Source organism: Mustela putorius, unplaced genomic scaffold (genome assembly GCF_011764305.1).
Source record: "Mustela putorius furo isolate JIRA1106 unplaced genomic scaffold, ASM1176430v1.1 tig00003859_pilon_pilon_pilon, whole genome shotgun sequence".
Lineage (NCBI taxonomy): Eukaryota > Metazoa > Chordata > Mammalia > Carnivora > Mustelidae > Mustela > Mustela putorius.
Window position 1 is genome coordinate 17611607 of NW_025422011.1, and position 27577 is coordinate 17639183.

Here is a 27577-nt window from a genome sequence, read left to right on the forward strand (position 1 = left end):
ATCTCACAAAACAAACTGAGGGTTGCCGGGGGGAGGGGGTTTGGGAGAAGGGGGTGGGATTATGGACATTGGGGAGGGTATGTGATTTGGTGAGTGCTGTGAAGTGTGTAAACTTGGTGATTCACAGACCTGTACCCCTGGGGATAAAAATATATGTTTATAAAAAATACAAAATTAAAAAAAAAAATAAATAAAAAAAAAAAAAAAAAAAAAAAAAAAAAAAAGAATATCTTTCACTTGGCCACATCAGTAATAGAGAGAAATTCTGCTTTTTACTATAGATAGGGAAAGCCTCAAGTTTGAGGTCACTTCACTGAGTAGAGATGGTCCAGAACAAATGCAATGCTTTCTGTTCCTGTATTTCAAGTAGCTGGACTATTTCAAATACTGCTTTATTTCAGGTAGTACTGTCTCTTCCAGATCAGATAAGCTAAATGAGTAAACATGACCCATGTACTTCATGAGTGAGAATCATGGGGATAATTTTACTTGTTTACTGGGATAGAAGAATTAAGTAGAATCTGCAGTTCATATTGTCTGGTTATCAGGGCAGAAAGTATAAGTTATCAGCCTTGACCTCAGACATGAGATTTCATTTGGCTTGTAGCTTGTCTTTCACATATTTCTTCTTTAGGTTGGAGGTTATTGAATTTTGGTGTGCTTAAAGGTTACCTAGGAGTTTGCTAAGAATGAATATTTTTATGTCTGGAGAGGCAACAGAGCAGAGGCGGGGGCTGCTCACAAAATTCTGTGTTTCACATGCCGTATTTGAGAAAAACTGCTCGAGATCTTGCTCTACACGGTTAAACTTGAAGAACATCCAGTTGTTTAAGAAAATGTGTTTCCACTGACCTGGATTCATCTTGAAAGTAAACTTGGAGTCTTTACAGTTCATGAGGTCAACAAACTCCTTCAGAGCAGCATAGAAAGGCTGAACTCTTTCGACGGGTGCATCAAATACCGTGTCTCTGGTTGCATTATTGAAGTTGATGCGAACCACTTGGCCTTTATCATCTAATCTGTTTTTTTTAAAGAGAAAAAAAGTTAAAAAGCCATAAGGTACTTATTTACATTTCTGAGGGTCAATTTGTCTTGGAAGATGTGTCAAATACAGTATTAAAGAATCCAAAAACATGTACAAAAGGTAGTAAGGTTATCTATGGGATGATATATTCATTTGTTCTTTATTCATTTAGCAGTTTTTAAAAGGTTTCCAATTCAGTATAGTTAACATACAGTGTTATATTAAGCTTCACGTGTATAATATAGGGATATAGCAATTCTATCCATCATCCAATGCTCATCAAGAAAAGTGTGCTTTTACTGGGTATAGTGCATAAACAATGAATTCTGATACACTGAGAAGAAATTTAAAAAAATTAAAAAATTAAAATAAAAATAAAAGAAAAGTGAGCTTTTAATCCCCTTTACTCTTTCCCCAATTTCTCCACCCCCTTCCCCTCTGGCAACCATCAGTTTGTTCTCTGTAGCTAAAAGTTTGTTTCTTCGTTTGTCTCTCTTTCTCTCTCTTTTTCTTTGTCTTGATTCTTAAATTCTACATTGTGGAGTAATTCTATTTTTAACTTTTTGAGGAATCTCTGTACTGTTTTCCACAGTGACTGTACCAGTTTGCTTTCTCACCAGCAGTGCACAAAGATGCCTTTTCTCCACATCCTCATCAACAATTGTTGTTTCTTGTGTGTTTAATTTTAGCCATTCTGACAGATGTGAGGTGACAGCTCATTGTGGTGTTGCTCATTGTGGTGATAGCTCAATTGTGGTGTTGCTCAATGAGGTGATAGTTCATTGTGGTGGCATTTCTCTGATGATTAATGATGTTGAGTATCTTTTCATGTTTTCCATCCATTTAGCAGGTATTTTTTGAAGACTTACTACATAAGTGCTAGAGTGATTCAAATTAATTAAAAAAAAAAGTTGTTGAAAGATTCAAGTTAAATTTTTTTTTTTTTTTGTATTTCAGGAAATGAATTCATTCTTCACTCTTTAAAATAGTAGCTTTTATGTATCGAAGTACTTTTAATGTTACAAGTTCATGGGTCAACCCTTTATTAGGGTTTTAAGTATAATTTTTTTTGAAGCATGATTGGGAAGAAAAATCCATTTTCTAAAGTTTGAAATTCACTGTTCTAATTCAATCCCTAGTTTACAGGTAGGGAAACCAAGACACGGACAAAAGAAGAATCTAGCCTGAGATATGTTCTTCATATCTCTCTATCTATACTCTGTATCTCAGTAGATAGGCTTTTAGAAGACCAATACTCTATCTCATTTAATGTTGTATTCTCAGCACTTAACATAGAGCCTGCACATAATAAGCAGTAAATATTCATTGCATATGTGACTCTCTAAACTTTTTTTAGTTCCTTGGAAGAATACCAAGGTCTTTCTAGTATTTTTGAGGTAGTATATTGTGATCTCTCTATCCTTCCTTAGAATATGCATCATGATCATGACAATGTAAGGTAATATTATTTTTGATGTAAAAACACACCATTATGTTTTAATTTAATCTATGCTTATTATCATTAGCACAGCATGAGCACTCTTTACACACAAAGCAAAAGGAAGATATATTTTTAAGCTTATTGGGAAGGTAAACTAGTGCCAGTCCTAAAACATCTACTAACTCCAAAAGAAAGGATAAATAAAAACTGAAAGTGGGCGAAGATGGTGGCAAAGTGTCTAGAGTTGTTCCTGGGCCAGCCCAGGAGGTGGTACTATGACCCTACAGCTGTAGGGGACCAGACCTGATGGGTCAAACCAAAGAGACAGTCACATGTACCCAAGGGCTTGGTGACACTGATTTTGGGTCTGGATCACACTTAGCTGACCAAAGACACAGAGTAAACCATTATCAACAAGTCAGGATATAGGAGAAAAATGTGATTGCCTGTGGTATATAAACTGTGGCTCTCTGGGTCCCTGTGCTTTGTCACTCAGATTAATACTCAATCCTCAGAGCCTAAGGCAATTGTAATGGTGAACTCTAAGAACTGGTCATTAGCTCTAACTCTTTGCTTTTTGATAGTGATGGAAAACTAACTACCTATTGAACCCACACTGGGGAAAGAAAGTGAAAGAAAGGAACAGGTTTTGAATAGGGTTCTTGGATTCTTAAAATCAGAATTTATATATATATTGATTAAAAAGCAAATATGTCTGAGTAGGCAAGGAGTGCTCTCCCTCCTTCCCCTCCACATAGATAAAGAATGCTCTGTGACCTGTAGGTTGTGGCTTGATGAACAAAGAGTCAAGGAAAAGGTCAGTCAGCAGAAGAGATTGTGGGCCTCTGATTTGAGTGGCACAAGGGACAGTGTCTGACATTTCATTTGCTCTGTTAGCATTTACACTGTGGGTTTCAGACTCTTTCAGTTTGAGGTGATTTTGTCTTCTAATCTTAAGATTCTAGCCTTACTGCTCTTGGATCATTTTCCTTCCTCTCTTCCTATGCTATTTTCTATACATCTAATGATCACACCCTTTGTGCCATCCTCTGTGTCACTGACAAGGTTGTCATGACTTTGAAACTTCTTGGAGATCTACACAAGCCACTCTGGCGATCTGTTTCTTTTTTCATTAACACTCTAATTCCTTGATGGAAATGGTTATGCTAGTAATGAGCTCTTTCTTTTAGAGTCCATGTGTATATCCTCACATATGAAAGGAATATGGTGAAAGGAATTTTGGGACTCAACTGTTTAAGGAAAATCAGAACTGTGTCCCATGGACCATTGTATTAGACTTTCATTTCTAAAGAGTTCAGATATATAGATAATAATAATCAATATTTTCTCTTTCTTTTTCTCACAGTGAAAGAGAGAGAGAGAGAGATCAAGAGAGAGAGACATTCTCTGTCTCCTTTTCCTGGTGTTTACTTTCTATTTGAGAAAAAAATAAGATATAAATTCATAATTTAGTATTTTCAGAAATGATATTGGGGAAATAGAAAAATTTAGTTTTGAGGTTTAGGGAAGACATTCTAAGGATTGAACAGTGTTAGAGAAGAAGATTGGTTGACATCTCAAAGATCAAACTAAAATGCAAAATTGAGTCTCTGTAAGCATTCTGTGTGCAGCCAAAGAATGAAAGGGAGGTCCCAATGCAGAGTTACATGCTAAGGAAGGGTAAAATGCCTCCAAAGACAAGGAGTAACTGGTTACATTATAGCAATGCATTAAGGGCAAATGTTTAAACCTAAACAAGCATCCTAATGACTGCAAATCAGCAAAAGCAAAATGTTATCAGTGATGCCAACAAAAGAACCCAGTAAAAGGACTGTAGTATCCTTTCCTGAAATCAGAGTTGGTGCCATGAATACTCCTTGTTAGTTACACTAGTCTGTCTCATTGAGAGATGTGATATTTGATGGGACCACTTGAATTTGTTGTGGAGATATATGTATCACTGTGGCATTGCCTACCACATCACATTTTACTGGGATCTGCAGGAGAAATTTATGTCACACTTTAGATGTGTTTGCAAATTGATTATGTCCTTGCTTTGGTCTGTCGAAGCTCAGAACTGAAACTGAAGTCTATCACTAGTAGTTGTGTTGGAGTTTATAGAATTAGCAATTTATTCTGCTCTTTCAAAACCAGACACTGTGGTAGGGGAGACTATCTATTGTCTCTATAACTCCCACTTTGGTTGTATGTGGTAGGCACTAATATACTCCGTTTGTACTGGCAAAGAGACAGTAGCTTAGCAAGCCTGAGTTATTAGACCATGACTGCACTGCTAATGAGGCAAGGAGTAGGAATGGTATTCATAGGATTGAAATTGTAACCATGAGGATGCACTGCTGTAGCTTACTCTCACCATTATTATTTTTTCCTAGTTTCTTTATCTGTTTGTTTTTCATTTTACTTCATTGTACCCTAACTCTGCCAGCAGATCTTTTTGTGCTAGATAGAACATAAACATCTCAAAGGAGTTAAAAATTTAACCATGAGGAATATTAAATTAACCCAAACACACAGGCGACCCAAATCCCTCAATTAATTGAAAACCCTATTCATTTCACCCCCGTTGTTAAAAATACATTTTTGAGTGGATTAACATACCCTTGATATACCCTTGAGTGGATTAACAACCCCTTGATAATCTCTGGGGATATCCCCAAGACCTGAACACTGACAATGGTCAAATTCTGGAATTCTACTACAAAAAATAACAAACACATATTATGATTCAGATGAGGAGCATTCAATTAATCTCACTCAGTAACTCAGGGTTTATTTGCTTTGCCTCCATTTGCTAGCCTTGCAGAATCTGCAATTATATTCTGCCACAACAAAATTATGCAATCTGTTGTGAATTTTTAAGTAATATTTGAACAGTTAAAACTAGGAATCCAAGAGTTATTTCTTTTCTTCACCTTGGTGACTGACCTCTCAAGAGAACATTATTCTGAACTAGAATTTATTTCTGAAGGCTGTCTTTCTCTCATACCCTTCATCCCATGTCAGGAAAATATGCTGTCTCAACCTGCAAAACACATCCTCAAACACTTCTCCACACTGCCCCTGTCACCACATGAACTACTCACGTTCTGGTTACCCTCTCCTCCAGCCCGTCATCCTGCGGTGGCTTCCGGGCTGGTCTTCCTGTTCCTGCCCTTGCCCTTCTTCCCTATATTCAGCACAACAGCCAGGGTGGCCCACTTGACATGTAAATAAATTTATGTAAATACAAATGTTTCTCTTCTGCTCAAAATCTCACAGCACCTCCCCATTTCCCTAAGAGTAAAAGGCAATGTGTTTTTAAACAATGCATAACGAGGGTCGCATGATCCTACTCCCATCTGGCCTCCTCTCTTAAATGAATAGTGCAAGTTCCATCTCCCCTAAGTCTGTGGTTCTACAGATTCCCCTTATTCTGCCTTACTTCTTCTCCTTTTTTATTAAATACTTAATTTGAAGTATTTTTTCTTTTTAAAATTTTTATTATGTTTTATTATATATAATATTTATTTTATTTTATTTTTTTCTTAAATACTTAATTTTAAGTATTTTAAATGCTTAAAATACTTAAATACTTTAAAATACTTAAATACTTAAACAAAATTAACAGTCAGTGTAATCTACTCATTTGTTTTAAAATCTCTGATTTCTTCCTCCCTCACTAAACTTTAAGGCTCATGAGGGCAGGAATCCTTGTTTTGTCCATGGATGTATCCCAACCACCAAGACGAGTGGCTGCTTTCAATAAGAACTTGTTGAATGAATAAATAAAAGCCATATGATAAAAAGAAAGATGAGTTTGCATATTGGAGATTTCATAATTTGTTAAGTGAGTTAATTTTCATATCATTTGGCTGTTTCCACTAAAAGAAGAATACAAACTCAACTTTAAAATTAGAAAACCCCTTTTGACCCAGCACTTACACTAATAGGTTTTTACCCAAAGGATAAAAAAAAAAATACAATTTAAAGGAGGGTAAATGCATTATTACCAACAATAGCCAAACTTCAGAGAGAGCCCAAAAGTCCACTGACGAATGAATGGATAAGGAAGGTGTGGTCTATATACACAATGGAGTATTTCTTAACCATCAAAAATAATGAAATCTTGCCATCTGCAACAACGTTGATAGAGCTAGAGTGTATTATGCTGAGTGAAATAAGTCTGAGAAAGGCAAATACCATATGATCTCACTCATATGTGGAATTTAAGAAAGAAAAAAGATGAACATATGGGAAGGGCTGGGGATCAGGAAAAGAGGGAAATAAACCATAAAATACTCTTAAAGACAGAGAATAAACAGAGGGTGATGGAGGTAGGTCAATGGGGGATGGGCTAGATGGATGATGTGTATTAAGGAGGGCACTTTTTCGGATTAGCACTGGGTATTGTATATAAGTGATGAATTACTGAATTCTACTCTAGAAATCAGTATTATGCTGTATGTTAACGAAATAAAATGAATAAATAAATAAGATAAATAAAAATGAGAAACACCCCAAAATTCATGAGCTGAGGTCTGATTAAATAAATCATGTCCAAGAAAGACAAGGTAAGATAATTCTCAAATAAAAGGATAAATTTGTGGCCTTCATAGGTACTTCAAAAACGTATGATAAAATAATATTGAATGAAAAAATAATAAAATGTTCTATGCAGGGAAATATGATTTTTGTTGGCTTCAAGTTAGGCAGACATTCCTGTTTCATTCTCAGTCCATGTGGTTCAAATGAGACTGAGTTTGTTCCAGAGATGAACATGTAATCCAGGATTGGCCAATCGGAATTCGCTGACTTCCTGGCCATGGTGATTGCTTCAAGGATGGACTCAAATACAAATCGGACAGTGAGTCATCTAGTTTTGTTATAACTATTGGGAAATAAGGGTTTTCTGTGCGTGTGATTCCTAGCTCTGAGGACACTGCAAATGCAGAGCTTCTATTGACATCTTAGAAAAGGAAGCCAACACAGAGGATGACAAAGCTAAGAGATGTAGAAAAAAGGGATCAATATCATATGACGTTGTTTGTCTATCAGATTTACCTGATTTGAGTTAGAATCTTTTCCCCTTCCTGCTGAAAAGATTCTGACTACTACAATCATACTGATTATAATTCTGTAGAATTTGTATGTAAAAAAAGAAAATCAAGTGTATCTTAAGTCTTAATTATTTCTCTTATACGAAGTAAGAAGAGAGAGTAGAGAGAGTTCATGGGATTTGATAATGATTTTTTTATGGTGAAAATATTTCTTTTTCCCTCTAAAATTGGGTTAAACTGTTAATAAAAAGTAAGTTCTGTAGTTAATTGAAGCTTTCTTCTGTTTAAGCTTTAGGTTTAGGGAAATGAAGCTTTTTTTTAAAAAATATTTTATTTATTTATTTGACAGAGGGAGATCACAAGTAGGCAGAGAGGCAGGCAGAGAGAGAGGAGGAAGCAGGCTCCCTGCTGAGCAGAGAGCCCGATGTGGGACTCAATCCCAGGACCCTGAGATCATGACCTGAGCCGAAGGCAGCGGCTTAACACACTGAGCCACCCAGGCGCCCCAGGAAATGAAGCTTTTGCAGTCAGCTATTTAATTGCTTGAGAAATGTATAGATGGTACTTACTCTATAATTTTGTGTTTGGATTGCACAGAGAAATCACAATAATCCACTCCAATGTCTGTAAAGTCCACAAAAGTGGAGGACAAAATCTGGAATGCTCGAGGATTTTTTTCCCTGAGCTTTCGGCATACGTTAAACCCATCTACGATTTCTGAATCACCCCCAGTGACTGTTTGCTTTATGCAGTGCAGAAACTGAACCTGTAAAAAGAAATAGAGAAATCTGTTTTAAAATGGTAAACATTTACATTTTTGACATCATTAAAGATTCAGAAAGTTCTGAATGCACTAAAGTCAACAAACCTCTTAAATCTCTTTTGTGTCAGCAGGGAAAGGGATTGGAGAGAGAAAGTTCCTTTAGACACTATTTCAGTGTGAGACATGAACAGAGGCACGATAATGTCTGTTAGTAAACAAAAGGCACAGACCAAAATAGCTGCAGGGAGCGAACACTTCATATTGGAGTATTTATCACTTCATGTTGACTTTACAGAGGAGGTGGGATTTAAACTGGGCAAAGGAGGATGGGTAAGGTGTTGGATATGCAGAGCAGAATGGAGAGAGCAAATCAGGTGCAGTCATAATGGATGTGCAAAAATGCACACCTCACTATGTATCAGAAAGTTTGGTCGCGATAGAGGTTCATGACTGAAAAGGATGGATCCAGTGGGAAAGGTTATTGAAGTACTTATTATAGAGTCTTGAATGTCAGATGAAGAATATTGGATTTTCTCTTCTGCACAGAGGGGAACTGTTGAAGGGTTTTACATTACAGTTGTAATGTAGCCAAGACTGAGTTGAAGAATATTAGCCCAGTGGTGTTACGTAGGACATATTTTTTTAAAGGAGGTGAGACAGTAACTACTCGAGAGTTAAATGAGATAGTTAAGGTATGAGGATCAGAAGGGAATGGAGGTTGGGTGGGGCTATGAGGATGTATAAACCTAAGAAGCACCGGAAATAAGAAACCAAAAGGATAGTTATTTTTACTAAGATTTAGGGGGAAATGTTCAGCATTATTTCATTTTGAAAAGCAAAAAAAAGTAAAATCTGTTTATATCTTTCTTTACTATTTTTTAAAAGCTTTAATTTCTTTATCTGTCAGCGAAAGACAGTGTATGTGTGCGACATAGCACAAATGTGGGGGAGCAGCAGGCAGAGGGAAAAAGAGGCTCCTCACTGAGCAAGGAGCCCAGTGTAAGACTTGATCCCAGGACTCTGGGATCATGACCCAAACCGAAGGCAGACACTTAACCAATTGAGGCACCCACATGTCCCCCAAATAGTAAAATTTAGAAATATATTTTTTGGATGGGGTTTCTGTGACTCCTTTAGTTAGCATGAGTGAGTGATTTTGAATAAGTTTGAATTTGTTGAATAAGCTTGAATAAGTTTAGACCCAGATTTTCTACTTAGAGAAATGAACACTATCCAGCCGTGAAAACTTTATTCTCAGTTAAACAAAAATAAGAAAGAGAAAAACATTACAACATTATCAAACATCCAGAATAGGGGGAATATGAGTGGAAAAAATATCCACTTGGTTATTTCCATAAATGGTCTAGAACCGTGTTATCCGTTCGAACTTTCTGCGGTGACAGAAATGTCCTCCTCTGCTGCCCAGTACAGTAGACACTAGTTCCACATGGCTATTGTGAGCTTGAAATGTGGTCAATGTGACCAAAGAACTGCATTTTAAATTTTATTTAAATATAATTAATTTAATTTAAAATTTAAATGATCGTATATGGCTAGTGACAATATATTGGGTAATGCGGATCTAGAACACAAATCCTGCCTTCTTCCTCAAACTGCTTACATTTTCTCAATATTTTAAATCTCACACATACTTGTTCTCAAGTTATGATTGTACATTTATCACTTCCTTACAACAGTCCTTAGAATGTCAGACTTTCCTCTCCATTTTATGGTGGAAGAACCCAGACCCAGAAATGAAAAAGTTGGCCAGCTGGTAAGAACTCGGCTACACATGGTGAAGCTGTCATTCAAACCTTTGTCTATTTGCCTCAAAATCATCATACAGCAAGTTCTTTTCCTTTTAAAGGGAGGAAATTCTTTAATGGGACTCTTAATAGTTTAGTATCATGAGTTGTGTATATATATATGTGCTTTGTAAACTTCAATTCCTGTTTCAGGTTGATCATGCCTTATTTTCTGATGTTAGGAGAGAATTGGTCTCCATTATTAATGGTTCCAACCTTAAACTGATGTCAGTTTTTTACGCTCAAAAAAAAAAATGTGCATAAGCTGACCAAGTCGCTGTAGAAAACCATCTCATCACCAGGGCTGTGAAAGGTGAAGCAGCATGATTAACAAGAGGATGAAATGGAAACATCAACCTCCAGTCTGCCAGACTCCAAGAAGGCAAAACAATGGCCCAACTCTGTCTTTGAGAGAATCAGTGTTCTTTAAATCCTCTTAGCTTTTGCCATAATGAAGTCACAGAATATTTCAAATAAGAATCTTCAAAAAATGTCAGTTGATGTCTTTTACATATATATATGGCAAGGCCAAGTAATAATCTTCTTTTATGTACTTATATTTTAATGCAATCTTATGAAAGAAAAAAAGATGATGGTGGCAAACAACACTTCTATCACCTAATTCAAACAGTACATATGCACCTGATGTGTATAAAATCAAATTCTATTTCATGTCATTCATTAAGAACCAAAACTATTTCCTTCCTAGATGTTACTTCATCTACCCATCCCAAGCAGCATGAGACTTTTGGCCCAAAGACAGTGAGCAAAGGAACATCTGTGCTTCTTTAAAGATGTGTCACCTCATCCCTGCTCCACATGATCAAAACTGATGAAAGTCAACTCTCAACAGGTAACTCCTTATTTAGATCATTTCATCTGCATTGAAAAGAAAATTGTCTTATTCTGTTTGTTATAAAAAAGCTCAAGCTTTGTTACAAAGACCCCTGAACTATTCCAAATGGAAACTTGGCCAATAGCAGAAACAGCTGCCTACATTCTAATTATTCTCTTACACCAATCTAGACATTCTAGGAATCATCTGTCACTGAAAAAGCTTCTGTCAGGTCATTTATCTTTGAATGTGTCTTTTGCTGATGGAGACAGGCACAACTTTGTGGTATTTCTTTGCCTTTTTTATATCATATCTGTGACGTCCCTATGACATGAAATGTGCTGAGCTAAGCCTTAGTTTGTAATGTCTGATGATGTCTATGCTCATTGCATTATATAAATCATGGTAATTAGAAAGTCTAACTCAAGGCCAGCATGGTATGGTGAAAAACCTGACTAGACAGAGGCCTGGGCTCTGTTTTAAGTGTCCTATTATTCGGATGTCACTCAGTGAAAGCATTTAACGTTGCTGTGTGTCATTTTGTCATCTAACATAAAAAGGCATGATCAATCACCTGCCTTACAGGAATGTTAAGAGGGATCAGACAAAGTAATATATATAGCATACTTCGAAAAAGTATAAAATGCTATGAAAATGTCAAGCATTATATTATACTTCAAGAATATTTACAAAGCCACATAATCACTTTTCCTTAGGCTTTCAATTTTAACCCAGAAACAAAACCTAACCTCACTTAAAAACAGCAGATAATTAAAATATTAAATTAGAATTTTTAGTTTTCTAGTCTAATTTTTTCGAAAGATTTTATTTATTTCTTTGAGAGAGAGAGAGAGAGAGAGAGAGCAGAAGTGGGGGGGGGGGCAGCAGAGGGAGAAGCAGGCTCCGGCTGACCAAGGAACCTAATGCAGAACTTGATCCCAGGACCCGAAGTTCATGACCCCAGCCAAAGGCAGATCCCACCCAGGCACCCTAGTGGTATTCTTTCAATCCACTAAGTTAGGAAGTGGTTTTTATGCAGTGATAGCTAACTGATATGAATGGTAGTCATGTGACTTTATGGGAAAACCCTACATTGTGTTCCCTGGTTTCATTTTCTCTTTTAACTCTTTTGGGAATGGTAAATATGCAAAAGGACCTGAAGATGTACTGCTATCATAAAATTTGTCTAAGCAAAGCAAAAAGTGTCAATAGTTATTTCCAAAAGGAAACAAAAGAAGTTTTTTTTTTTTTTTTTTAATACACAAAAGTCTTCTATCCCTTGGAAATCTCAGGCTATTCAGGATTTAGGCACAGAGATTTCATGTTTGGATTATGCTTGAAGAAGGATCTATGTAGGACAAGTTAGCTAGTGAAACATAGAGTCACTTAGACTCAAAATACAGGAGGACACTGGTCCTTGGCCTGTCTTGTGGAAAATATGTTGAGGCTCACCTTACCCCAGGTGGATGATGGAGGGCTGGATAATCAGTGTGAAAGCTTAGCTTCCCAGTTGTGTAAGCCACATTGTTTGCGTCAATTTTGTCTTGCACTTGCCAAGTATGTCTGTAAAATACAAGAAGCATATGTTTAAACGGTCTGTCAGTAATCCAGAGGAAATGTGTTAGAATGAACTGGATACATGGGGGAAATGGAAACTTTTCATTTTATGAAATAATTACTGTACTGATGTGAGCCAAGAAGAGAGCCTGGCTTTTCCTTGTCCAAAGTTACCATTTGAGAGTATGTACCTCCTCCTTTCTCCTCTCTTCTCCAGAGAAAAGTACATTTACGCATTTGTCTATCCCACAGAGCTTATAAAGATGTATGTGTGTGATTGTAGGTTAGGTTTTTTTTAATAGCTTAGTACATTTAAAATCATTTATTGAGGTGAAATTCACATAACGCAAAATGAACAATTTAGTGGGCAGTTCGGTGGCCCTTAGGACTTTCACAGTGTTGGTAAGCATCGCCTCTATCTATCTAGGTGCAAAATATTTCCAATCACTCCACACGGAACCTCTTACCCATGAAGCATTTTCTTCCCATCCTGCCCTCCTCCCAGTCCCTGGCAAACACCAAATGCATTCTGTCTCTAGGGATTTACCTACTTGGGGTATTTAATATAAATGGAATCATACAAGGTGTAACCTCCTGTGTCTGGCTTATTCTACTTAACAGAATATTTCTGAGATTCCTCTATGATGGACCATGTATCATTACTTCATTCCTTTTTATGGTCAAATAATATTCTATTGTATGGATATTCCACAATTCGTTTATTGACTCATCAACTGATGGACATTTGCTCTATTTCTACTCCTTGGGAGATGTGATTAGTGTTGGCATAACCATGGGTGTGCATGTACTTATTTGAGCACCTGTTTTCAATTCTTTTGGGTAATGCCTAGAGTGCAAAGATGGAATCATATCCTAATTCTACCTTTAACTTTTTGAGGAGGTGCCAAGCCATTTTCCATAGTAGTTGGACCACTTTACATTCCCACCAGGATTTTTGAGATTTCCAATTTTTTCACATCCTCATCAACGTTAGTTATTTTCTGGTTTGTTGTTGTTGCTGCTGTTGTTGGTTTTAACCATCCTGGTGGGTGTAAGGTGGTATATCATAGTTTTAAGCATTTTTATGATTTAAGATTTTATTTATTCATTTGAGAGAGAGAGAGCATGAGAGGAGAGAGGTCAGCAGGAGAAGCAGATTCCCTGCCAAGCAGGGAGCCCAATGTGGGACTTGATCCTGGGACTCCAGGATCACAACCCGAGCCGAAGGCAGTCGCTTAACGAACTGAACGACCCAGGTGCCCCAAAACTCTTTTTTTTTAAAGATTTTATTTATTTATTTGACAGATAGAGATCACAAGTAAGCAGAGAGGCAGGCAGAGAGAGAGGGGGAGGCAGGATCCCTGCCTGATGCGGGGCTTGATCCCAGGACCCTGGGATCATGACCTGAGCTGAAGGCAGAGGCCCAACTCACTGAGCCACCCAGGCACCCCCAAGGTATATCATAGTTTTGATGTGCATTTTCCCGGTGGTTAATGATGTTGAGTATCTTTTTATATGCTTGCTGGCCATCTGTATATTTACTTTGGACATATGTCAATTAAAGTCCTTTGCTCATTTTAAATTGAGTGGTTTGTCCCTTTTTAATTTCTATGAGAACTTTAGATAGCCTGACATGTGATCTGTAACTATTTTTTACCCCTTTTGTGGGGCTGTCCTTTCATTTTCTTAGTAATGATATTTGATGGCCAAAAGTTTAAAATTTGATGAAGTTCTATTCATCTATTTTTGTGTTTGTTTGTGTTTTTGGTGTTAGACCTAAGGATCCATTGCCCAATCTAAGGTCATGAAGATTTACACCTATGTTTTCTCCAAAGAATCTTACAGTTTTATATATAGATCCTTGATCCATTTGAGCTAATTTTGAATATATATGAGGAAGGGGTCCAACTTTATTCTTTTTGCATGTGCATATACAGTTGTCCCAGCACTGTTTGTTGAAGAGACTGTTCTTTCCTCATTGAAAGGTTTCAACACCCTTGTTAAATATCAGTTAGCCATAGATGCATGGGCTTCCTTCTGAACTTTGAGTTCTGTTCCATTAATCTTCATGTTTATCTTGATCCCAGTACCACAGTATTTTGATTACTATAGATTTGTAATAAGTTTTGAAATCAGGAATTATGAGTCTTCCAACTTTGTTCTTGTTTGTTATTATTATTTCGGCTCTTCAGAACCCTTTGCAATTTCATATGAATTTGAGCATTGCTTTTCTATTTCTACAAGAAAACCACTGGCATTTTGGTAAGCATTGCATTGAATCTGTGGACTGCTTCAGGTAGTGATCATATCTTAACAATATTCTGTCTTGCAGTCCACGAATGCAGGATATCCTTCCATTTGTTAGGTCTTCTTTAATTTCCTTCACAATGTTTTATAGTTTTCATTTTATAAGTTTTTCATATCCTTGGTTAAATTTATTCCCAGGTATTTTATTCTTCTGGATGCTATTGTAAATGGAATTTTTAAAAAAAATTCCTTTTCAGATCATGCATTGCTAGTATGTATAAGCACAACTCATTTCTCTGTATTGCTCTTATATCCTGCAAATTTGCTGAATTTACTTACTAACTATATTAGCTTTTTTTGTGTGCATTCTGTGGGGTTTTCTATATATAGGATCATGTTATCTATGAATAGAGATACACTTGCCTCTTCCTTTCTTATTTGGATGCCTTTATTACTATATCTTGCCCAACTGCCCTGGGCAGAGCTTCTAATACAATGTTGAATTGCAGTGGTGAAAACAAGCACTCTTATCTTTTTCCTGATCTTAGAGGGAACTCAATGCATATTTATTTTATTTTATTTGAACTTAATGAATTTTTAATTACACTCATAACTATTACTCAAATCAGAAAATATAACTTTAAGGTTATATGTCCTGTCTCAGCCACAACCTCATCTCTCTCCTCTCCAAAGTAACCATACCATGACTTCTGTATTTATAATTTCTTTGCATTTCTTTATATTTTTACCCTTGAATCTGCATCCTTAGACACTTTGTTTAATATTAGCAACGGTTGTTATGTATTTTAAGTGTCTTCATCTACAGGTTTCCCTTTCAGCCTGTTTTTCCTACAATTTATTGTTTGAAGAACACAGGGAATTTGACCTCCAGAGTTCCTCACAGTCTGGACTTTGCTGATTGCATATCGAGGTGTGGTTCAACATGTTTCTCTGTCTTCTGTGTTTCTAGAAAATTGGCAACTAAATGCAGAGGCTTGGACAAACTCTATTTTCTTTCTTTGGCAAAACGATAGATGGCATTGTGCTCTTCTATTAGAAGACACAAAATGTCAAGATGTCTTTGTTTTTGTGATATTTGTACATACTTATGCTTAGTGGCTAGATCCACTAATTCATTGGGAGTCCCAAATAGTAAAGTGCCAAATTAATAATTTCTTTTAATTCTTTTTCATTTGTCAGTGCTTTTAAAAATATCTACTTTCCTTCATCTAGTATTTGGTTACCCCATATAAGAGCTACATAGGGATACTGAGATAAGAACTTGATTCTTTCCCTTTATTTACCATTTTATTATGTAATGGATTAGTTTTCTACCATTCCAAGATGAATAATTAGTTTTCAAAAAATAATAGTTTTGATGAAAATGCATTAAAACTAGATAGCAGTAATGGTTTCACATTGTCAATGTACTAAATAACACAAAAGTGTATGCTTTAAAATTGTTAATTTTATGTTATGTCAATTTTACCTCCAGTACCAAAAGAAATAGCCTGCCTTTATATTTTAAAAAAAAATTAATAAACAAACTAGGGATTACTTGCAACTCTGTGTCAGGAAAATAAACCAGTATTCAGATTTTGTAAGACTTTTCCCTGAGAAGATTGAGACTATAGGTAATTGGAAGAAAGTTGTGTTTAAAATAAGGCAAATCTGGTTTGAAAAATGTATCACTATAAATGCATGTCATTTTATTGCTGTCATAATGTCTATTTATTAATTTATATTCATATTCATCAAATCATTTGTTAATAAATCTATATTGAGCCCCTATTCTATGTCAGGCGTTGTTTTAGCATTAGAGATATAGCAGCGAATAAGAGAAACAAATGAACAAGTAATTACCAAATGTAATAACAGAAAAAAGTGCTACAAAGAAAATAAAGCAAGGCAAGGAGATAAGGATTGGGGGCTAGGAGAATATCATGGCAGAGATAATGTTTTGAGAAGTGTTCCAGAAGACCTGGAAGAAAAGTAGAAATATGAATTTCTGGGGGTGTATTTTAGGGAGAGGAATCTGAAGTGAGAGATAGGGTGTCTTCCCCATTCTCTGGGATTGAGGATGAAACTAGCTATTTGGTTCTGTTTTTTGGTCTTGTTTTGTATTGTATTTCATCTAAGTGTAAAATGGAGGGGCTCTAGGGTGGCTCAGTCGATTAAGCATCTGCCTTCAGCTAAGGTCATAATTGCAGTGTCCTGGGATAGAGCCCCACATCAGGCTCTCTGCTCAGTGGGGAGTCTGCTTCTCTCTCTGCCTCTGCCTGCTGCTCCCTCTACTTGTGCTCTCTCTCTGTGACAAAAATATAAAAAAAGATAGGGACATCTAGGTGGCTTGGTCATTAAGTGACTACCTTTGGTTCAGGTCCTGATCTCAGGGTTCTGGGATCAAGACCTGCATCCAGCTCCCTGCTCAGCATGGAGCCTGCTTTTCCCTCTTTCTCTTCCTGCTGCTCCCTCTGCTTGTGCTCTCTCTCTCTTTCTCAAATAAATAGATAAATAAATCTAAAATAAATAAGTAAATAAATAAATAAATAAAATATGGAAAGCCTGGTAAATCTTCCACCAAAGTTTAAAGAACCATCTCTAGGTGGCTATAAGCCGGAGAGAGAACCTGTGAAAGAAAAAGAGTGTATGTAGCCTGCCCCAACTAATTTCAAATATGAATCCAACAATCCATTATACTGTAGTGACTGTACCCAGGAAATACATGTCACTCCGTGACCCAAACCTAATGAAGATTCTGCCTGCTGTCACCATCAGCATTCCAACAATAATCAACATGTAGAGAAGGATGTAAGGACAGGAAAAAAGTAATTTCATCAAGGTGTAGAATCTATAGCATCTTCTAAGAAGATGATGCTTTTGACATTGTGAATAGGAAATGATTATATTTAGATTTTTCTTTTCAAGAGTGTTGATGGTTTTGCATTGATTCACCTACCTTCCCTTTCGTGGTGTCTCCTATGATCAGGGGTAAGCTGACTGAATTTTCATTCAGCCAAGAGCTGGCTGAGATTCAAGGTGCAGGTTTTAGCCGCGGAACGGATCTTTCCTTCGTTTGACATTAACTGGCTTCTACAGGGATGGGGCCTGTGACTTGGCATCATCAGAGCAGTTCTCCACCCTCTGCGCTAACTGGCAGGGGATGATAAACATTTTTCAGCCCTAAAGTGTCTCAGGCACGGTGTGGGATACGTAGCCTAAAAGTCTATGCTTGCACATAATGATAAATCCCAGGAAAGGGGCTTGCCAATTCCAATCATAAAACATTCTCATAACAGTCATAGTGTAAGTCTGGAAAAATCCTAGAAATGTCATTTGGTCTACCTTTCTACCTCCTTATAGAAATGAATCATGCCAAGAAGGCTGCTGCTGATTGTTTGTGACCCTAAGCTTTCATGCATCCTTCTCAAATCCAAAGGAAAACACACCAGAAATAAATGCAAATGTGGAGAAAGTGTTTTTTAAAAGCCCACTGTGGGGCCTTAGTGAGATGAGGCATCTTTCATTAGAAACAGATTCTAACACTCCTCCAAGTAAAGCAACTCAAGCAGACTGTCAGAAAGTATCACAACCAAAGCAGAGGTGCAGGACCCAGGATCTTCTAAAACTCAAGAGGCAGGCTCAGCATAGCATCTTAACCCACTGGTATAGACCTGTGTGGTGTTGTGCTGGGACAGGCGATTGGAACTGTGCACATAATCCTGCTTTTGCCAGCGGTGCTATTTTAAACAAATCTAGGGATTTCCACTGAGCTACTTGTGTCATTCTCAAAATTGGATAAACCAAAACACAGACTCTTAACTCTAGAGAACAAACTGGTGGTTACCAGTGGGGAGGTGGGTGGGGAGTGGGTGAAACAGGTCAAGGGATCAAGAGTCCGCTTACCATGATGCACACTGAGTGATGTATAGAATTGTTAAATCACTATACTGTATACCTAAAACTAATACAGCAGTACATGTTAACTCTACTGGAATTAAAATTTTAAAAAGAAATGTCTTTTATATTTTCCACTTAAGGATTTTGTCAAAAGCTCCTGTACATTAAAATCATGATTTTTAGATACTATTTTGTGGGCTTGGTTTGAATACTTATTCACTAGCTCCACCCCAGTCTAGATGGCCAATCATAGATACTCATGATATTTCATGAAATTAATAGTGTTTTGTGACAAATTTGAATCCTTTAGTGTTTATGGAGTGTTTAAACATGGTTTTTTGCTAGATTTGTTCTTATACCCTTGGTGATAGATTTTATAATCTTTTGATCACACCTGGAAAGTCATGCTGGATTTATTTTTAATCTTTTTCTTTTTTGAAGTACAACTTATATGAAAAGATGTTCTACAACTGCAACCTAGATTTCTTATCACCAACAGCTACACTCTCAAATCTCAGCCTACTGCAAACCGCTCTCATCAGGTAACAGAAGGATGCCTTCTTTTGACTATCGTCACTTGTCATGTTGGACCTAAAACATAATGCTCATATGTCATTTTTATTTTTTAAGCTTTAACATAGACAATTATCTCCTAGGGGTGCCCAGGTGGCTCAGTTGGTTAAGTGTGACTCTTGATTTGGGCTCAGGTCATGATCTCAGGGTCATTGAGATTGAGATTGAGATTGAGATTGAGCCTGTGTTGGGCTCCATGCTGAGTGGAGACTCAGATTCTTTCTCTCCCTCAATTTCTGTCTTTTCCCTCTCCTGCTCTCACACACACATACATGTGAGCACATGCTTGCTCTCTCTCTCTCAAATAAATAAATCTTTTTTTTTTTTTTAAAAGACTTCATTTATTTATTTGACAGAGAGAGACACAGAGAGAGAGGGAACACAAGCAAGGAGAGTGGGGGAGGGAGAAGCAGGCTTCCCACTGAGCAGGGAGTCCCATGTGGGCCTCCATCCCAGGACCCTGGGATCATGACCTGAGCCGAAGGCAGCCGCCTAATGACTGAGCCACCCAGGTGCCCTCAAATAAATAAACCTTTTTAAAAAAGAAAATTATCTCTTAGCTAAAATAAACAAAAACATTAATAATCATCCAAAGGAATATTATGCTGTATATCATTTGTTTTCTATTTCTTTTTTATTTTTTGAAGATTTTATTTATTTATTTAAAGTTGAAAGAGAGAGCAAGAGCAGGGGGAGGGAGAAGCAGGCTCCCCACTAAGCAGGGAACCCGATGCGGGTTTTGATCTCAGGACCCTGGGATCACAACCTGAGCTGAAGGCAGATGCTTAACCAACTGGGCCACCCAGGGGCCCCTATCATTTCTAACCGTAGTTGTAACACATCCACCTATAACTTCCCAGATGCAGTCCCCCTTCTGAGCTTCAGATATTTAATTTTCCATCATCACTTATTAGACACACAATGGGCCAGGAACTGAGGATACAGACATGAACAGAACTGACACGGTACTTGCATCTCATGGAACATACAGTCTCTGGGGAAGAAAAATCAGTGTGACTTACCTTCAAAGCTAAAGTACAAGACGTTATGAGAATAAGAGAGTAAAGATTAGGTGGAGACCTGAAGACTGAGTAGGATTTACCTAGAAGGGTAAAGGTCACTATGGGCAGAAGGCCCAGTGGAGGGAGAGAACATAGCCTCTCAGGGGAAGAGAGAGAAGTCCAATACGGGCTGCAGTGGGGACTGTTTGCTCTGTGGCTATTCTTGGTTTTGTTTCAAATATCTGTTTCCCTTATTGTACGGTAAAGTCGTACCAAAAAAAATCTCATTACATGAGGGAACTGAGCTGAAACATACTCTTTATCTCATAGCATTTAACCCACTGCCAAAAATATTTGTTGAATGAAGGCATGGACTGTGAAACAGTAAATTGTGTTATGTTCCTGATTGTCTAGCTATTAACTTTAATCCCGGCCAAAGCTATATGTTTTAGATATATTTAAATTATGAATAATTTGGCCACCAATCATTTCTGTTGTCTGATTCCTAGGGGAAGTGTTACAGTTGTTTGCAAACAATACTTGGCAGAACTGCTAGGCTGTGTTTTAAAAAGCCATTATCTTTTCAGTTCTAACTTATATTATGGGCTCTCACTGACATTGCATTTATTCCTGGAAATGAGAAACTCCATTCCATTTTTGAGAAGAATATCCCCACTATCAAGTAGGAAAATGAAAGTAACCTGTCCGATATCTAGCATTGCTCTCACTCCATCCATTAAACTCACATGGAAATCTCCATGAAGCATGAAGATACAAAGCAAGCAAGGAGGGTCCTGGGATAATCATGGTGACATAGTTCTTAATCTCTCTGAATCTTCTTCATGGGACATCTAGTGTGCAAACCCCAAAACTCAGGGAAAACATCTAAACCAAAATTAGGTGACTGGATATATCCATGAGGCCCAAAATACGAGTGGGTATAGAGATAGACTTTCCAAAGCCACAGCATGCCATATCAGAAATGGTGCAGAGGAGGAAGCAGAGGGAAGCAACTAGGTATTGGATGGATCCGAAAAATTCCCAGATCATGAAGGGACAGTGTACTGGCTCCTGGGAGGGTATGTTCACATTTCAACGTAGGGGTCTATGAGGGGTCTGTGGTAAGGGACTAGATTAGTCTGGGTTCGGGAGCTCTAAACACTCAATAGACGAAACTCTCATCCATGATGAGTCCCCAAATTGAGCAGTCCAGGAGCAGTAAGGACAAAGGAAAAAGAAGTTCCAGATAAAAGTAAAGGAGAAAAACCAGGAGGTCTGATAACCAGAAGGTTATCACCCATAGTTTTGAAATACAGCTTAAAACTATAACAAAGTTTCTGAGTCATATCTCCTTTTAATCATCAAGAAAAAAGTTCACATGAACATTAGAAGTATCACATGGTTAAGGTTTAGTTTTCTAAAGTTATTTTAAGAAAGAGAATGAATAGCAAAATAACATACCTATAGATAATACATGCCAGAGGGATATGCCCCCAAAGATAAAAAATATTCTAGTTTCTCTAACTTCTATTTTTTTGCTTATACCTACTGTTATTGAGTCTAGAAGATATTAATCAAATGATACAATATATGAAAGAATAACTTACATCAGAGATAGAAACCCAGAAATGGAGTGATATACTCAGAAAGGAAAAATTTTAAAAATCATTAAAAATGGAGACTAAGCTAGAAGGGATGCAATATTGAATAAGTACAACAGATAACACCTTTGGATAATGAGAAGATAAAAAGGAGAAAAACTTAAATATCAAAAAAGACAGATAAGAGGGATTTGAGAGAAAGTAATAAATTTTAATGAATTTTAATTAACAGATGATTTAATATACACATAATAGAAGTCCTCAAAAGAAGAAATCCAGAATAAAAAGAACAAATATTAAGAACTATAATTTTAAAAAAATTCCTGAAATTAAGAAAAATACAAAAGATTTGAAACACTGAAAGACCAAGCCATATGGTCCCTGAAAAAGTTGCCCCAGAATAACCAACACCAACATAGCCTGTAAAGTTACTGATCTTTAAAAAGAAAAATCTTTTGGGCATCCAAGTAAAAATATCAAATTATTTATAAGGGAAGGAAAATTAGATTACCAATAAAACTGTAGAGACATATTAAAGATGTTGTAAGCCAAGAATTTTATATTTAGCCAAATTGATTTTTCAAGTATAAAGATCTTAAATTGCTGTCAACATGCAAGAATTTAGAGAATACTGTTCTCATGGGGCCTTTCTGAGGAATTTACAAGAGAATAAGATTCAGACAATCAAAATGAATAGAGATGATGTTCACAAAGCAATGGTGCTAAGTAGTAAATTTTATTTACTAATAGAATTAGTAATAGGGGAGGAAAAGAAGATAAATAAAACGAAAAAATTGAGAAACCAAACCACCATTAAGCAATGCACATTTTGGTGCTAATACTCTAAATCAGGAAAACCAGATAGTGAATACCAAAAAATTCAGGAGAGCTGTTACATTTGGGGAGAAAAGAGAGGTTTGTGATTGCTTAGAGTATGTGGATGGGTTCCAGAGTAGTCACTGTTCTATTTCTTGACCTGGATGGTGTTTCAAGTGTTTCAAGAGCATGTGTCTTACAAAAATTCATTAAGTTATATATTTGTCTTTGTGATTCTTCTGTGTCTGGATTGTATTTTACCACAAGAAGTGGCTTTTTAAAATTTATTTTGAAAGTTTAATAATACTCCCAATAATAAAAATAAAGATGGGTAGTAATGGAAAGATGGCAACCACCTCTAAAAACACAAAGAAAAAAGTTACAGCAATTTCCTCCAAAGTTCCAAAGTCTTTCATTACAAAAAACTAAGAATAAAGTGCATTGCAAAAAAAAAAAAAAGAAAAGCTTTGGAGAATTCCAAAGTAAGCATATTGTTTTTGGGTGGTGGTAGGTCAAATTGTGCTTGATTTATCTCAACAGAACAGGAGCTAGATGCTGGTTTAGATTTTTGATGTGCAAGGTTAAAATATAAACTTCATTTTCTGTTGTCACAAGTTTTCTGATTCCTTGTCGATCGTCACTTTCCCTTTGCATAAACAATTGGCTATAATTTGAATTTAATAGATGAGATGGTAATGAATATTCTGGTGCTGTTGTTATGACTTAGTTTGAGAAATCTCTCTATAATCCTATTAAGTTGTTCCCTTGCATCTGAGCTATAAATATGAGTGGAAGCCCCATTTGGTAGTTAATAATTCCTACGGCATTAGGAACTAGGGGGGGGAGAGTGCTCGATAAACCACCATTCAAGCACAGTGCCAAGAAAGACTGCAGACTGTTGAGTCAATTAAACCTGGGTTTGAAGGCTGATTTTTCTGCCTCAGTTTCTTTATCTCTAAAATGGGAATAATGGCTCTTATTAGAATTGTGAAGATTCAAGATAATCACTGTAAAGCATTGAGTTCAATACTTAGCACATCAAAGGTGCTTAACAGAAAATTATTTTGTCCCATCCCAATGCTCAGAGGAAAACTGAGGAGGTAATAAGGAGTCAGGGCTTGTGGAGAAACAAATGGTTTACTAGGGTCTCAAAAATCTCCTCCAGTGATTTCTAGGAAAGCACGAGACAGAGAAATTATTTTTCCTTTCATTCATGAGATGACCTCATACTCAAGTGGTTTTGCTGGCCACAACTTTAATTACTGCAAAACTGAGTATTACAAAGGGAACACCAGGGATGGTCTCTTGGCTGATAACATAAGCTGGGGTTCACAATGGCTGAAAGAACACAGCTTGTTACTCTGCCTGGGAACCCCTAAAACAAGAATACACATTTTAAAGGTTCTCTTCCCCCCCCACTGAAACACTTGGGTCAGTACTGAATCTAAAACAACTCATTAAGAAATCCCAGTGTGAATTTTTTACAAAGTAGGATGGAATTACAACTAGATTCAGAACTCAGAAAGGTTTTCTTTGTTTTCTTCCCAAGTCTAAATTGCTTTTAGGTTGGTTTTTCATAACTCAGAGCCATTTTTGTTCAAGAAGGGCTATTTGGTTTTCTCAAGCAATTTCTTGTCTAGAAACTTCACCAAAATGGATAAACTTGTTTTTTCTTTCCCTGTTAAGTTTCCACACTTCACAAATGTTTTCTGGTAACCCGTATATCAAACAAGTAGCTCTTTCAAAGTCAGGTTTGGAGGCAGTGCTAATGGTCGGAGCAATTTCTAAAGGGCCAGAAGCCAAGGAATAATAATATTTTTCGCCCATATACCCTCAATCTCTAATACAACCAAATGTGTGAAATGCTGCTGGGCTGGCTTACAGAAATGCTAGCAGAAATCCAGTGAATGCTGGAAAGGATATATTCTTGTACTCCCCAGAGGCCATTTCAATATTGTTAATTCTTAACTGGCCTGGCTGGTGTATTTGACAAACTGCCCACTAGAAACCTTTTTGGTTTGACATGATTTTATTCCTCTGACGAAGCCCGCATGCAAGGCGCTCATGCAGATGCAAAACTGGGCAGCAGTAGTCACCTCTTACATTTTCCAGCAACCTTTCATCTAAAGGTTTCACAGGACATGCCAGGTATTAAAACAGTTCCTGTAGAAAGAGAGAAGCAAGTCCTCAGTAGAGGAGAATCCTAGAGTTCCAGGAAATTACACGAAAAGCTTAGATCCCCTTCTCACCTACAAACAGCGAGTGTGGAGCCGTGATTCAACCGTGTTTCTCTGTTGGTCCTACGGGCAGCTCTGTGGGCAGTAATGAAGTGCAGATGTTCTGGGATACTGGGTTCTCCACTCTCCCCCCAGTTTTTAGGAATGAAGTGTTCCAAAGTATTTATTTAAATTTTCCCACTACAATTTGTTAACCTTGTGAGTTTTATTCCGTAATTGTACAGCTTCCATGCTTGTCTCTACAAGACAAAATTTGACTACTACCAAGATCCACCAAGTTCCTTTCATCCCTTTTCCTTGTTGCCACTGCCTATTTTACTCCTCATGCTGCTGTTTCAGAGAAACATATTTTTCATTTTCACCTCATTATTCCTATTAGTCTAATCCCTGCTACATGTGTTAATGCAACTTGCTTATGCCAGCAAATAAAACATTCTTAGAAAGAAGAAAATCTGAAACTACTCGACTGTGTTCTGGAAAGAAGACAGTCTTGCTAGCTAAGGTTGAAATTTGTATCTTCTTCTGCTTGACCTTCTGATGAAGAAGGGTCCCTCAGAGTTGCTCACAAGGTTAATATTCTCACTAAAGAGCTTACCAATGTCGACAATGCTAAGAGAGAATTCTTGACCAAATGAGGCCTCAATATCTTAGCATATATGCCCTTTTATTAAAATTCCCTGAGTGCTCACTGTGTGTCAGACTCTGAGCTAGTACTGAAGACATCATCCTGATGAGGCCACCATTTCAGCCTTTAAGGAGATCAATGTGACACCGATGATAGCAGTGAGATATGCATGCCTTATCCTGTTACATGCAGAGCAGCTAGTTACTACACAATACTGGTGGTTAATACTTTAAAAAATCGATACTGAATCTCTTCTTTCTCTCTGTGTCACACATGTACACACACATACACACCTTTACATGAACTTACGTAAATAACAAAACCCTGACCCAGCCAATTTATTTAGTTGTCCAACCAGTTGGAAAAGGAGTATTTTCAGAGTATGATTTTGTCCTTTTAGGGAAGAACATCTGATCTTAGTGTTTCCTTATCAGAATTATGGTTTCAAAAGCCCATGACCAGTAAGCTTTACTGTCACCCAGCAAATAGACAGTAGGGATATTATACAGCAGGGTGGTTGGTTTTCTTCCACACTGCATGCATCTCTGCTAAAAGAAGAATCTTAAAAAAAGAAAGAAAGAGAAGAAATGCCCTTACTAGATGTTATGAATATGCAGAAGAGAGGAGAATTTCTACTTCACTTTTTTGAATAGGTAATTCAGAATGCAAAACAGGCTCAGTTGGGTGAGGAGTAAAATGCTTACTTTGTTTTATTTCTCATGAGGTGCTTGGAGATGAGGTGCTGTCAGCTCACAGAGCAGAGGCTGGGAGAGAGTTGTCTTTCCTAGAGCTACAGAGACTACCAGATGAAGGGAGGCTGTCACAGAGGTGGTGTCGGGAGGGAGGGGGGAAAATGCTAGTACATCAAGTGAGAAGAGCAAGAAAGACCAAAAAGTAGCCAAAAACAGAGGAGGATTTGGGACAGGATATGCTGTTTGTAGGCAGAATAAAGGCCAGGAGAAGGAAAAGCAAGGGTGATGCATGCAGGAAAGGAATGAGGAACGCAGGATGAGAGGAACGCAGTCTTGGACAATCAGCGGAGAGAGTGATGGTGCTGTCGTTGTCCCTCACCAGCTCTCTCTGGTGGGATAGCCAGGAAGGAGGAAGAATAGCCTACAAAAAAGAAGTCTTTCACCTGAACTGAATTAGTATGGGGATGGGAAGAGGGACTGTCCAGCTTTATGAAGTCTTAATTAAATATATATATTTATTCCTGCTACACCTACTTACACTATGGTAGCCTGTGAACATTTTGAGGAGCCTGGTTCATTTTCTCAAGCAGCCATGTTTGCCCATCTTTACTGTACCTTCGCATGTTGGAGACCATCACCCTTCACTGCCTTTTAACTGCCACTGGCATGTATTGACTGCCGCGTTTCCTCATTTGGAATGCCAAAAGTCCGGGGTTGCTTTCCAGTCTATTCCTTGATTTTATGGAGTTTTTATTGGCTCCAATTATTTAGATGAAGTCAACCCAAGTATTGGTATTTGCCCACTTACAACAGTGACAAAAGATATTTTTCCATAAAGTAGAAACCCAAATCTAGGTCAGAACAAAATGCCTAACACAGTGCCTTGCACAATGTAGCATACAGAAGGGTAAAACAATAATACCGCCAATCAAGATGTTCAGTGTGATCTATAGTGATTGTACTTCCTTTCAGATTTGTTCTGCTGGTTGCATTCTTGAAAACATTCTAACTTGGTATAATCATTGAATATGGCAGTATATAGAAAAAGTATAGTTTATAATGACTCTTTCCTATTGGGCTAGATTGTGTCATAAATTCAGATAATTTCTTCAATTAAGAAATTATTATCAACACTGCAAGGAGATATCATCTCACACCTGTCAGAATGGCTAAAATCAAAAGCATGAGAAACAACAAGTGTTGGTGAGGATGTAGAGAAAAAGGAATTATGCACTCTTGGTGGGAACCCAAGTGGGAATGCAAACTGATGGTAGGAACGCAAATAGATGATGCCACCATGGAAAACAGTATGGAAGTTTCTCAAAAAATTAAAAATAGAACGAAAATACAATCCAGTAATTCCTCTACTGGGTATTAACCCAAAGAAAACAGAAACATTAATT

General features: G+C 37.2%; 1 protein-coding gene and 1 long non-coding RNA gene across 5 annotated transcripts in view; one reads left to right on the forward strand and one right to left on the reverse strand.

Annotated features, from left to right (window-relative positions):
* LOC123387770 overlaps window positions 1-27577 on the forward strand; it is a 206265-nt gene that overhangs the window by 87937 nt on the left and 90751 nt on the right. For 2 of the 3 annotated variants that reach the window (XR_006602265.1, XR_006602267.1), the window contains 2 exons: window positions 10800-10943; window positions 19071-19171. This is a non-coding gene — a long non-coding RNA (uncharacterized LOC123387770). The remainder of the gene's footprint in view (window positions 1-10799; window positions 10944-19070; window positions 19172-27577) is intronic. The other variant, XR_006602266.1, reaches the window with a different exon arrangement.
* The window catches only part of BBOX1 (gamma-butyrobetaine hydroxylase 1), a 60902-nt gene that overhangs the window by 1566 nt on the left and 31759 nt on the right, over window positions 1-27577 (reverse strand). For both annotated transcript variants that reach the window (XM_004755884.3, XM_004755883.3), the window contains 3 exons: window positions 12383-12488; window positions 8092-8288; window positions 853-1019 (listed from right to left, as the gene is read on the reverse strand). In XM_004755884.3, coding sequence (XP_004755941.1) covers window positions 853-1019; window positions 8092-8288; window positions 12383-12488 — 470 coding nt within the window. The remainder of the gene's footprint in view (window positions 1-852; window positions 1020-8091; window positions 8289-12382; window positions 12489-27577) is intronic.